The sequence below is a fragment of the Gymnoscopelus microlampas genome, assembly GCF_963454915.1.
Source record: "Gymnoscopelus microlampas genome assembly, chromosome: 2".
NCBI lineage: Eukaryota > Metazoa > Chordata > Actinopteri > Myctophiformes > Myctophidae > Gymnoscopelus > Gymnoscopelus microlampas.
In genome coordinates this window covers 40,124,180-40,138,768 of record NC_139939.1, presented here as the reverse complement: position 1 = coordinate 40,138,768, position 14,589 = coordinate 40,124,180, and the positions used below count along the sequence as shown (strand labels likewise).

Here is a 14,589-nt window from a genome sequence, read left to right as displayed (position 1 = left end):
AGGGGTGAAGTGGTAAAGGTAAAAAAAATCACAAAAAAGATTTGGCGGACCCCCTGTAGTAACTCTGAGGACCCCCTAGGGGTCCCGGACCCCCTGTTGAAGACCCCTGGAGTATGGTATTGTGAAGTGTACCATAAAGATCTAGTACTATTGAGAGAAGTATAGTAATAATAGTAATAAAGTAATAGTAAAATATGCTAATGTATTCAGGTCAATGCACCATCACTTCCATCCACTTCCATTTGTTGTTGTAAAGAACCACTGAGGCGTCTCAATTGAAATCCGTTTTCAGCACTCCAGCTTGAAAGGCATCCGTTAGGAGCCATTTTAAATTTGGAAGGGTAACATGATAACTTAATACCACAGCTTCACTAAATCCCACTTCACTAGGCTTCGAGTGTCGCCTTGTATCTCACTTCCTTTCCCACTCAGGCACACTCTCTCTCTGTCAACCCTTCATCCCCACATCAATTATTCTGTCCCACCTATGTGGGCCAGACAAGGACCTACAGTGCAAAAGAAATCCTTTAATTTATTTCACATATGCTTTTTTTATGACCTTGCCTTCTGAACCACTCTCTATCTCCGGTCACCTCATGCCCCCCTCCCCCCCCCTCTCTCTCTCTCTCTCTCTCTCTCTCTCTCTCTCTCTCTCTCTCTCTCTCTCTCTCTCTCTCTCTCTCTCTCTCTCTCTCTCTCTCTCTCTCTCTCTCTCTCTCTCTCTCTCTCTCTCTCTCTCTCTCTCTCTCTCTCTCTCTCTCTCTCTCTCTCTCTCTCTCTCTCTCTCTCTCTCTCTCAATAGGAATCTCTGCAAGGTATTTTTAATTATACTGTAGGGTAAGACTTTGAAGCTCCATTAGCTACCATTTGTCATCACCAGGTGTGACAGCAAAGTGTGATACGTAATTAGTTGGTGTGCGTGTGTGTGTGTGTGTGTGTGTGTGTGTGTGTGTGTGTGTGTGTGTGTGTGTGTGTGTGTGTGTGTGTGTGTGTGTGTGTGTGTGTGTGCGTGCGCATGCACACGCGGGTGTATGTAGTACTGTGAGTTTGGGATACTAAACAGATTAAGTTTTTGTAATGTAGGTCATTTTCTCAGCTAACTTGTATGGACCCTCATTATCGTCTGCAACAGAGGGGCCCGCGCTCATAAAACACACATTTGAACCGAGGAGCACCCGACATGAATCGGCTAAAGTGCGGCGTCACCTGCCACTGATCCGCGGCTCCATGCCCAATCCTGCTCTTAATCCGTGCTATCTCATGATTCAGGTAATCCCACAAACGAGCACCGTCAGACCTCTCTCGGTCAGCTCCCTTGACACCGCTGCTTCAGAGATTCTTCAACACTTTCGTTGCATTATCACAGTTTTTGTGAGGCCTTTTTTTTGTACCGCCGCCAAGTACCCCCCTATCCTTTGGTCTCACAGGGCTTGTGACCTCTGACCTTTTGTGCGAATGGCCAAGGCTCAGTGGGTTCTTTAGGTTTAGGCCGATTAGACTTGGGGCTGTTTCTCCTTGGCCGTGCATGGCTGGTCACAGCAACAGAGGACATGTTGACCACACACTGCTTCAGAGGTTCAGTGGGATAAAGAGGGTCTGACCGAGTTTGTCTGAACACTAAAACAGACATTTGGTGATGAATTGCCATTTCTTTCCAATCCACAAATTAGAATCTAACATGGGGCAAACCATCCGGGTGAATCTGTCAGTTTCCTGCACCACAAAGGCACAAACCCAGTTCTAATTGTGTTGGCTTCTCTGACTCTGGCTGCTGTGTTATCTAATGAAACAGGAAATGCCTCAAAAAATATTAAACAAATTCTTAGGGCATAGGTTGAGGTCGAGGCACGCAGGTGAACCAGACACCTTGCCTGTCAGAAGAGAAGTAGGAAAAACAAACACCTCACTCTAAAGAGGACAATAGCAAGGGGCTTGTGCTTCCCTGCACAATGAGCCGGCATGGATTTGGGATTTGCCTCAGTGACGGAGAAAGGCACTGTGGTCTTTCTGCTATGTGACTGGGGAGAATGAAAACACTTTGGGGGGTTTGGGTGCGGGGAGGTATGATCTGTGGGTACCGTATTCCTTTAGGAAGATGTGATGGGACCACTCCAACCCACATGACAACATGAAGACTATAGTCATGCCGAGACATAACAGATTGAATACTATATGTGGAATGAGTGGATTTTCCTGGACATTGACTGTGTTGGAAAATGTCTCTACTGGTTGAATTAATTACCTGAGAGATGTTATGATGAGTTACATACCATATTCATTTCACTACGACTTGAAATCTGAGTCAATCACACATACCAGGAGATTGTGATTTGTGATGTACTTCTCTCTTGTTCTTACAGTACCACCTCAGGTTTAATTAAGAGAGAACGAGTACAAGAATAGCATAATTAAGTGGAAGTACAGTTAGTTGACTTAGTATTACTCAAGTTGAAGTAAGTGTACTTGTATTGAAAAGTACTGTACTTTTAAAAGCACAAAAATTGCTCTTCTGAACACTACTCTAGGTAACATTTACTTAGTTTACCGTACATATGGACACTGTGAAAGAGCTAATATGGCTTCCTGAACATAACATTCTAATATGAATATACCCAACACCACAGTACCAATCAATCTGTTTCCAATTCAGTGATGCTCTACAAATACACACACACACGTGAGTGCACAATCGCGCGCACACACACGCACACACACACACACACACACACACACACACACACACACACACACACACACACACACACACACACACACACACACACACACACACACACACACACACACACACACACACACACACACACACACACACACACACACACACACACACAGCCTTTGCGCCGAGTTGGAGACACAGAGCTTCAACTTTCACAGTAGCCCAGCAGGCAGGCTAACCTTCACCATGCTCATATTTCTGACAGTCAAAGCTAAAAATACAAGGAAACATGTATCATGTCTGTCTTTGCCTGCCCCAAATTCTTCAGAGGTTCATACTGTAGGTACAACACACATGATCAATGTAAAAGTCAGACAGCTCTCTTTGAACTGCTTCCTCTTGTGTGACATAAGTGTCTCTCGTCCATGTTCCTTTACAGTGGTATAAACCCCCTCACACACGCATGCTGCATTCTGCTAAATGACACGATTGTATCAAACCTGACCTAATGGACAGGAACCAAGCGGAGCCTAGTGGAACTTAAACATTAATCAACCTTAGAGAGGCACTTGTTCTACTCTGACATAAAATACATCTCATCTTCAGAACTCTCTGGCAGACCATGAATGACAAATTGTTGCAGGCTTTTTTTGTGATGTGGAAAGTGTGCCTTGGCGGCAGGCCTGCTTTGCGGCTGATATACAGTACAGAGAAGCTTAGCGGAGTGGTTATCATCTAGGATTATCAAGTGTACACAGCACAGACAAAGAGACCTCTCTGTTTCAGCATACAGAATAGATATACTGGCAGCCTTGGGTTTCTGTGCTGCTTCAAGACCTGGGGCAGACGTTTGGTCTGGATGAACACAGAATGTATTTCTGCCACAAGTAACTGGGCGATATTCCCATGACTAATGACAGTGACAAATAAATTCAAGTTAAGTGAAAAATCCCAGTAAATAAATTGGATTATAATCAATTTAAATGATCTGATACAGGTAAATGTGCACTGTACAATACCTGTATTTTTCAGTGCAACATGAAACCCAGTTTTACAAGATTTTTTCCCCCAGAATGAGATGAATGATCACATTAATCATGTTATCTTCCTCCAATACAATTGATTGTTCAGAATAGGACTACCAAGACCTATAACAAAAACAGCTATTCAATGTCGACCTATTCCCCCCGACATGTAGATCTGAAACGCAGTCACAGACTCACAGATGTAACGTGACATGCTTGAAATGACATCAGGGTAGTCAGTCTTATTTGTCTGACGACATCAACATTCATTTAAGGTCAATCATTTAGTCAAGCCACTGTCCCAAAGCTCTCTGAGTGACATCTGCCATTCAGTCATGGTCTCTCTGCCTTCTCATTGGCTTTATTACACTGTGTAACTGTGTCCTTTTCACAGGGACAACAGAAGGCATCGTCAAACTAGAAGTATCAGAACTGTGTCCCTTGTCCCTTTGTGTCATCCTTTTCTATATATTCCTGTTTACCTCATAACAGTCGCTTTGTAGTGGATCAGCCCCCTTGCTGCCTGCTTTTGTTTCTCTCTCCCTCTATTCCCCCTTCCCCTCCCACACATTCTCCCATAGGAAACATTTCAATTTCTTTGTGCCAGAATTGCAGATTATGGGTAGATTGACAGCTGTAACCCCCCACCCTACACACGCACAGACATACTCACGCGCACGCACACGCACACACACACACACACACACACACACACACACACACACACACACACACACACACACACACACACACACACACACACACACACACACACACACGCACGCTTATTCCATGTGTCGGCATTGTGCTCACAGTGGGAATGAACAACTGAAAAGGACAGCAGGCCACAGACTGGGTGGGCCAGATCTCCTACAGCCATGGATTACTGCCTCTCTGCCTGCACAGTAAAACACTTAAGTTAACATTGTGGATATAGCTGTATGTCTCCACCACATTATTGTTCACAATACAGAAGAGAAGAAATTCTCATTCTTGCTGCTTGCTATTGTACAAGGCAAGCTGCCTGATATTGTTTTCTGAGCTGGCATGAAACTTGCAAAATCAAACCAAAAACAGAGACATTTGAACGTCAGTAACTGGAAATGTGTCAATTTGAGTGATTGGCAGATTTGATTGATACAGTACATGCAACTTTCAACTCATTGAACCGTCTTTCAGAAGATAAGCTTGGTATTTATGAGCGCAATAACATGGGGACAGAATGAGAGGTTAAGCAATGGCTGTGCTCCTCCGGAACCACAACTGTGACACTTTTATGAAAGTAACAGAAATAGAAGTCGAAATGCTTGTTCACGACTCTCCCTGAGGTCGTAGATGATTTATGAACTCATTTATTGCAATCTTTATGACAAACAGTTAGACTGCGTATCAGCCCCGGAACACGGTGTGGCTGGCTCAGCCACAAGCTCACATTTCCTAGACTTTCATTCAAACTGACAATACTAATAATTTCTCCGGGATGAAATGTTTTATAGGCCAAACACGTTTCCAGATGTCCCTGTTTTCAGTCCCTTAATAAATTAGCCATAGGGTGATTGATGCTAATCGCTGGCATAGCTACGGCAGTAGGCCTACAGTATATCAGAGAAGCAGCATATCAAGAATCGTTGGCTGACATTTTCATGCTTTTAGGCCTGAGTTGGGATACACTCCAGGAGGCTCTAAGTTGCTACTTAATCAAGAGATGCCGGAAACAAGCTAGCAAGATAACTAGGTGTACATTGTGCCTTATGCACAGGTTTGCTAAGAACCCATAAAATGGTCTCCTCCTGTGAGCACTTGCATGTTTTGTTCTGCAGTGTAGGAGGGCCAGGAACCTAATATTTGCTGACCTTGTAACTATAAGGTCACATAACCAAGGCTGCTTTTCAGCATGAAATTAGCACCAGCTTTTAAGATCTCTGTGTGGATTAGTTAGCCCTTAACCATTGCCATAAATTAAACCATAACCTTTAGTAAAGTATCATCATCCAGTATCAAAACCCAATATTGACTATCCCAATACCAAGATTAGTAGAAATCTGGCAATACTGGTATTTCAATGAAAATAACAAAAGGTCAAGAAATACTGCATGTAGAACAATGCACAAAGGGAATCGAATATAGTACATATTGTACATATGTGGCCAAAATGACCAAACAAGTCTACACAAAGTAGAGTCAGCAATCAAACCTAAAAACATATGTATGTACTTCAGGAGCACAACAACCCTTAATGCCAGACTCCTTTGATTGCACATTCCTCACCAGCTCCTATTTACATAGCTGTGCCACACACCATAGATAGAGACAGTGGGAGAGCGGGCCAGAGAGGGTATCATTAGGAAGACTTTGACGTCTAAACAGCATGATGCAAGGGAAGAGCAACCATCCAAGAATATCCTCACTCAGTGACTGACAAGATGGGAGGACCAGAAACATTATTAGATTTCCCTTCCATTAATCATTCTACTGGTATAAATACTGGCTGTGTTCCATGCAGCTATGCCTGGCATCCAAATATCTCTGCATTCACATATGGTCCATCCATTGATGATTAAGATACATGGAGTATTCTCACATTTCCCTTTTCTGTATTTTTACTTTTGTTGATATAGAAAATGATATTTTGAAATACTGAACTCTACTCAACAGTTGACCTTAATTTCCTCTATGAATTCCAAAGACTTCATCTGAGGAAAGCCGGAGGTGGAGATATTAATAACTGGAATCAAGGCTACCGGACATCATCGGTATCATCAACAGCATGTTGCAGCAGTGTTGTAAATCTGCACATCACAGTAGCTGGATTGCCAACTTCGGGACAGTGACACGACCGCCCGCAATGCGCTGCAAATCACAAGGAGACACAGTGTCGACCCCTGTATCCCTTTTGACCCGTGTAGTTTACCCTAAGTACTGACACAGACACACACTTGGCATCACACTGAAGAAATCTACCAGCTACCAAAGCTGTATACAGTAGACTAGAGTGGTATCACAGAATGTTTGGGATTGTCTTATGACTTGTTTTGATATACTGCACCGTAACCTTGTAAGAGCTAGTGTACTGTAAACCTGTTGGCTGATCTTGTTTGACTTTTTATGTAATCCAAAATAAACATACTTTATTTATTTCACCTTTGTGTACAATATTGTCATGTAATGTAATGTGATGCCTCGTGTAGACCCAAGAAAGAGTAACTGCTACAAGAGTAGTAGCTAAAGTGGATCCGAATACACACTAAACAATAAACAGTAGAGCAGTGGGGTGCGTGTGTCGGGTGGGGTGCAGTGTATGAAGGTGAGACAGGGCCGTCCATAGTGCATTCTCCCTCTGGAAGCCATAGTGTGGTACAGTGACATCATGTCACCTCTGTAAACTTACTGGCGGGCAGAAACAGCTTTGCCATATGAGAGCAGATAAGAATAACTGCTGGAGCCAGGCATCATAACTCAACACCACCAGCACCCCCCCCCCCACCCCCAGCCACCCATAGTTCAAGACCAAATGAAAGGGAGTGGAGGACAAAAAGACAAAGATGGAGATACAGAATGAGGTGATCGGAACGTGAAGCAAAAATAATGACAAAAATAAGTTAAACTTTGGCATTGTAGATTTCTGCAAGCCACATACTGTACGTTTGATGTTGAATTTGGCTGAGAAGAAATAAGGGCAAAAGACAACAGAATAGACCAGAACGATACAAGATCATATTAAGGAAGTCTTGGTCCTCCAAAGTGAGAAAAGGGTGCATGCGAAAGAGAACTGTTGGGATCTTGGAGGGAAGGGGGGAGGGCAGGGGGGGCGTGAGATTCCCCAGCTTCTTCTACAGTCAGAGTGCTCCCCCCAAAACAGTGGCACCACAAGGCCATAAATCGTTTGCTGGCTGTTGACACAGCAGACAGCTCAAGTGCATAGACACAGTTAGGAAACAGGGGTGTACATGACTGTGACCTATATGAGCCACTCAGTAAGCATACAGGCTTACTGTACTACTGTAAAGACAGACACTTGACCATGTCAGGTGATTCACTGATTCGGAAAGTTTTCTATGTGTGTACAGATGCAGTGATACTCAGGTGCGCATAAACACAGCTGCTCACCTATGCACACACGCACATGCATACATCCCGCCACCCCCCAGGCCCATTCCGGCCATTCTGTTGAAGAGGCACCACTGCAGACGGAATCTATGGGTTATCAGTCTATCAGAGATCAGTTTGGATTTCTGGGGGAGCCAGGAAAGCAAAGGGGAAACGGGTGGTGGCGAGGGGGTCTTTGAAAGGAGATCCTACTGGTGCCCTCCCTCCCTCAAGCACACACACACACGCACACGCACATGCACACACACACACACACACACACACACACACACACACACACACACACACACACACACACACACACACACACACACACACACACACACACACACACACACACACACACACACACACACACACACACACACACACACACACACGCATGCACACCTGTCTGCTATGTCGCCCCACTTCATTACTAGGGCCTGTTCTGTCTGTGGCCCCTGGAGTCTGGAGGCTCCAATGAAGTGCATTCCTACTCCCGAATGATCACATAACACCCATGGGCCTATGATCTCCCTCCAGAGCTGGAAAAGAATATTATCTCTATTAAAAAAAAGAAAAGAAAGAACACTACAGAGGCTGATTCAGCTTGACTCTTGAGTACATAGAGGTAGTGTTCTTTGTCTGTCTTGTGTCAATCAGTGCATCAGTACAGTTTAATTGCCATTTCTAGTGAAACCTTACACCTTTTTCCATCTAAGCTTGCCAAAGACAAAGGAGCATTTCGTGAAATATGCTAACTATTTGAGATATAGAACATAATATGAAAGCACTGTTCTCTCTTTCGCTTTTTTTGATCACTTGATCGCCACAGTTTAATTCCTTCTTTTTCAGTTTTTCCACATATCCATGGATAGGCACTGGATTCATAAGGACCAGTAAGCATGTATTGAAGATCTGACAGTTTCCCATATCTCTCCCACTGTCCATCTTGGGGCATTTAAAAAGATAAACTGATACAAAGAGGAAAGAAAGCCCATAACTGTCTGGACAAGTCTGACACTACTGAGGCCTTCTTCTCATAGCCTGTGGCTTCCTGGAGTTCATGCCTGATGGACAAGGAGAGGGTATACACTATGTGAGCCATGCACCCACTTGTAAAAACAAGTATTTACTGCCTTGTTTTCCCACACATTGTGAATGGCTGTAGGGAGTTTGTAACCTGGTCACTGCTTGTTTATTACTTTTCCCATAGAAATTCCCAGCAGACAGTGGGAATGACCAGTGGTTGAGGTCACTGGCATTACAAGACAAGAGAGTTTTGTTTTCTCTTCTAACAAGAAAGACAACATTTGATTTGTCAGAGTGAGTGGCCCTATATCCTGTCAATTGGTCCTTCAGCAATGCATCAATCTCCTATAACTATTCACTTGTTTAATGTTGTTCTAAGAATGTTACAAGAGTTACTATAAGAGCTATGGTAAATGCCTGCAAATGTAACATTTGTAATGGAAAGTGGACATTTCAGATCTCTACTATAACTTTGCAGGAAATGATCAAATTACTATTTTTTAAACAAACACAGCCACACACCTACAGGACAGGATGACTGCTCACAACTATCCTACTGACCTGTAACAGGAGTGTGAGCAACCCATCCCTCATCATAGACAAGAGTATCTGCCGGCATGTTAGTGATCTGGAGATGAGGTAGTAGAGTTCCTCAGTTCAGCCCATTAATCACTGTTCTTCACTTAAACCGTGGGACAGTTTTCACAGTTATGGTTCTTCCTGGGTTATCAGAGAATCAGTTAATCACTGTTCTCCATCTTACACGTAAACTGCGGGACACTTCACGCAGGTGTGGTTCCTCCTGGGTTATCAGAGCATTAGTTAATCACTTTTCCTCATCTTACACTTAAATTGTGGGACACTTTATCTGAGCATCGGTTAATTCATCTTACACTTAAACAATGCAATTTTTGGAAAATAATATGTTTCTGAAATGCTGTTAGTTCGAGATGCTGGGTCTTTCATAAAAACAAAGATCACAACTGGCCACTTGAGATTGAATCTTGAACTTCTCAAACGTCATGCATGTCCACTTGTCCAGGATATCGAGTAAGCAGGTTGAATCTGTCAGTCAGTCTCTCTCTGTCTACAGTATAGTATATGATTGACATGTCTATTTTGGGGTGTCTGATCTCACTGACTGATTTACACACCTGAGCCACATTCCTGCCACGACACCTCTGTGTGGAGGGGTGAAAAGTTAAACAGGCACTCCACAGAGCCTCCCCCTGGGTCCTGACTGTCTTGTGGGGGCCTTGGAATGCGACTGCTGACCACTAAGTCTACTCTGAGACCCCCTGCCTGAAACTGAGTGTCCACTGGGACCTCTGACCTCTCACTGGGACATCGTCATGCATACGTTACGACGGACACACTTCTGTCACTGCAAAGGCGCCACACACACACACACACTCTCCCACATGCATGTGTACATGCACACAGATGCACGCACGCACGCAACTTTCACTATTGATGTCAGCAAACCCATCGGTATTCAAATTTAAAGGGGTATTTCACTTTAAAACACTTAAAGGCTCATTTTCACATTTACTCAGACTTTTGTGTGCACCCCAGACAGATTTTAAGTTGTTTGATTCAATATTTAGATATTTGATATTCATTTGATTAGACACGCAACTCTCCAATAAGCCAAGATTCAACTTCAAACTCCACGTTAACCATGTTAGACTTATTTAAAACATACGTCCCTGGTTCTGGTGACTGATATTGTCCTTCTAATGGATTAGGGGACATTTAAAATGAAAAATATATAAATAAGTAAAATAATATAAACACGTGACTGTCCCCTCATGCATTAGGACAATATCAGATACCAGAACCAGGGGTGTGTGTTTTCAATGAGTCTAACCTGGTTAACATGAAGTGAATGCGCTAATATAATACTCTAGGAGGGTGGCGTGTCTTATCAAATGAATATTAAATATCTAAATATTGAATCAAGCAACTTAAAAACTGCCTGGGGTGCACACAAAAGACTGAGCAGACATTAAAATGACCCCAGAAGTGTTTTAGGGGGGAACCCCTAAAACACTAAGTTATACACAAAGCTACACAAAGTGGTATAAAATATCTGAAGCATAGCAAGTGTTGCTAGGCAAGGGAAGACCGACAGGATGTGTGTGCGTCACAGTGCGTGCGTGCGTGTGCACGCATACATCAACAGTCTTGACCCGTTTTCAGAGTGAGCCCAACATGTGTTGCATGTAGTGACAGGTAGATTTTAAAGGCTCGTCTGAGGCAGCTGTCAATATCAATGAATCTGAGAACGATTTCCTTTCTTCAGGTCAGTCTCAAACCAGGTCACAGCAAACATAAGGCTACAATTAGCTAAATTCTCAGCTGTGTATATGAGGGTAATTTTTTATTAATCATTAATTTGATGTGAAATGTGTCAAACTACACCATTTTACAGTATGAACAATGCTATCTTGAAAGAGAGTGTGCAATAAAATGCATCAGGATAAACAGGAGTAAACAGGAGTTTTTAGGAGATGGTTTGAAAAAGCCTTAATTGTATTTTGTTGATTAAATAATGGAGTCATGGTAGGCTACTGAAATTGTGTATTTCTCCATGTCTTTCATTATCTCTGTTACTGTAAGGATCCTAGCCCAGGACAGTGACCTAGTGCAACTCTGCTGAGCAGTCATGGTAGATAGAACAGCAGACATAAAACATAAGAGATCTTACTAGGAAGCTTACAGGTAAGACCAATCACATTCATGCATGCAATAAGTAATTCCTAATGACAAACTGATCATAATCATTTTCCAATTATTTCAAGGGAAAACTTTCTTCAGACACTAAATAAAATGAATACACCACTTTCAAATAATTATAGTAAACCAAAGGTTTCCTGCTTTAACAAACAGCCCACACACTGGCTGACCATCATGGTGCTTGCAACATGCCCCAACATGTTGTCCAGGACGTTAACTTCAATGATTACACTACTCTTCACTCACTGCCAGGATCACGTTGCTTTTCATCTGATCTTTGTCTACGTGTGTGTGTGTGTGTGTGTGTGTGTGTGTGTGTGTGTGTGTGTGTGTGTGTGTGTGTGTGTGTGTGTGTGTGTGTGTGTGTGTGTGTGTTACCCTACCTTTAAATGGGAGCAGTTTGGAATGGAATGCCCCATGACAACATCCAATTTGAACCCCCAATTTAATTGATCTATAAACCAGGGGTCTTCAACAGGGGGTCCGGGACCCCTAGGGGGTCTGATCTGATCTTTGTCTACGTGTGTGTGTGTGTGTGTGTGTGTGTGTGTGTGTGTGTGTGTGTGTGTGTGTGTGTGTGTGTGTGTGTGTTACCCTACCTTTAAATGGGAGCAGTTTGGAATGGAATGCCCCATGACAACATCTAATTAGAACCCACAATTTAATTGATCTATAAACCATTCAGGGCCCTTGGAATCTTCCCAATTGTTTTACCCCTACTGGAAGCCTTACTGTAGCTGTGCCGTCTACATGTGAATCGGGGTCTGATAAGAAAGAAAGATTTCCAGCTGGATAGGTGGTTTAAGTCCTTCAGGCCAGCACCTGGTTAAGCTGAGCTGGCAGGAAATTGAAGCTAATTGAAACCCTTGCGCTCCCTTCCTGTCATTTAAACACCATTTAACACACAGTGAGCCGAGACAGCATTGGAGATAAAGAAATGACTATGCTTTAGGCAAATTCCAAAGTAGTATTTGTCCTAAAGATAAAATAAAACATACTCTTTGATATAAATGGTGCATAATTTAGATAGTTACCTGAGTGCACTTTGTTTCTGATCTATAGCTGACTAATTACATATGACAATAGTATATTATATTGTGAGTGGGGAGAGAGAGAGAGAGAGAGAGAGAGAGAGAGAGAGAGAGAGAGAGAGAGAGAGAGAGAATGAGAATGAGAATCAGACAGAAACAACCAGGAAAGCTTCCTCTGATACAAATCATCCCTACTTATTAGGTCCTCAGGCTAATATAATCATTAACAGGTAGGGCTTTGACAAAATACAGGAATTGGCCAAAAAGCTACAAACCTAAGCTTCCCCTCTCAATGAGTGTGATGATGATGATTTTATTGCAACTAGCCTGGTCCTCCTTCCAGCATAATTATAGACCAAACTTTCCCTTCTACATGGATTGCATTTCTAAACCATGGAGGTTTATTTACGTTTTACAGCTGAGGTTAAAATAGCAAAGTGTGCCCCACCTGTTGCTTTTTTTTATTGCTTTGCATCAGCTATATACAGTATGTAGTTCAAATCTATTTAACATAGGGCAGAGAACCTGCAAAACAAGCCACAGCCTTAACATTCAAATGGTGCAAATCCCTCTCATCTCTGTATCCTACAAATGTGATTCAAGTGAGACACGCACGCACGCACGTGCACACGCGCGCACACACACACACACGCCCGAATCACCCCCACCCCCCCTCACGCACACACACACACACACACACACACACACACACACACACACACACACACACACACACACACACACACACACACACACACACACACACACACACACACACACACACACACACACACACACACACACACACACACACACACACACACACACACACGGGTACCATAAATGACTACAAGATTGTCATGTAAGACATGTAAGACCTGTGGGTATTTATGATATTCAAGAAGCGAGGATCATGTGACCTCAGACCAAAAGTACATTTCCATGACATATAAATACACACAGCTACTGAAATCCAAAGCCCTGTGAGCTGAGGATCCCTTGAGAAGGAGAGGAATGATGTTGGCGAAAATGTGGAGGATGACCGGACGCTGATGACGCATATGAAACATAAACATAAATAAATAGAAGTGCTGGAGTCAATTCCACTTCTACAAATACATCAAGACCTTCACGCAAGGTAAATAGGAACTCTTGGAACGGAGGGGAAGACGCTGCTAGTGGGTTTCATCACCGTAGACAAGTTTACGTTTACGTCGGCATGTCTACCGTATGAAATTGCAAAACTAAAATGCGTTCAGTATGCCAAATGGTCATTGATTGTGTGGAAATTATTCCAAGAAAAGGAAATAAATTATACGTCAACAGTAACACATAATAGTGTCATAGCGTCACTTCAAACCTATGAAAGGCAGGAACCAATTGACAACACTGAAAAGGACCCTAAAAACAAAAAATCCTATTATTCACTCTGACAATAAAGGTCAGAGCTTTAGTCATTGCCTGGTTGTTCCACATCTTTTACTTTTACACCCAGTCACCGTTTGGCCTGAGGCCCCTTTGACCTCTGTTCTTTAAACCTGCCATCCTTTCCAGTGGAACATAACAAGACAGGGGGACTCTGTATGTGCCGTCAGTCATGGCCAACTGCCTTAAGTCTTTGTGATGCAAACACCCAGGAGATTGACAGAGGGCAGGAAGATGCCCCTAAAAGATGAATAAAATCAAAGGAATCCCTGCAAGCCAGATGATACCTAAGTAATGTTCATGTCTAGCACTGTCAATAAACACAAGGTTGAAATATTGAGAGTTTCCTACCGTTGTCTTCAACTGTAAAGTAGAAGATGTCACTGGTGGCGTTGCTCCCATCAAGCAGGATGTAACAGATCTTCATATCGTCAATGTCAGCTGACAGAGTGAGAAAGATTGAGAGACAGAGTGTGAGGTGAGGTAGCTCAGAAAGTTTTAGTAAGTGAGAAGATTAGCCCACTTTTTAACTATAGGGTTCAGTTACAACCCTCGGGCTACAATTGATTAC

General features: G+C 43.0%; 1 protein-coding gene across 1 annotated transcript in view; it reads right to left on the bottom strand.

Moving 5' to 3' along the window:
- The window catches only part of frem3 (Fras1 related extracellular matrix 3), a 38,899-nt gene that overhangs the window by 18,830 nt on the left and 5,480 nt on the right, over positions 1-14,589 (bottom strand). Inside the window, exon 2 of the mRNA XM_084072911.1 lies at positions 14,370-14,459. Within this exon, the coding sequence (XP_083929037.1) occupies positions 14,370-14,459 (90 nt within the window). The remainder of the gene's footprint in view (positions 1-14,369; positions 14,460-14,589) is intronic.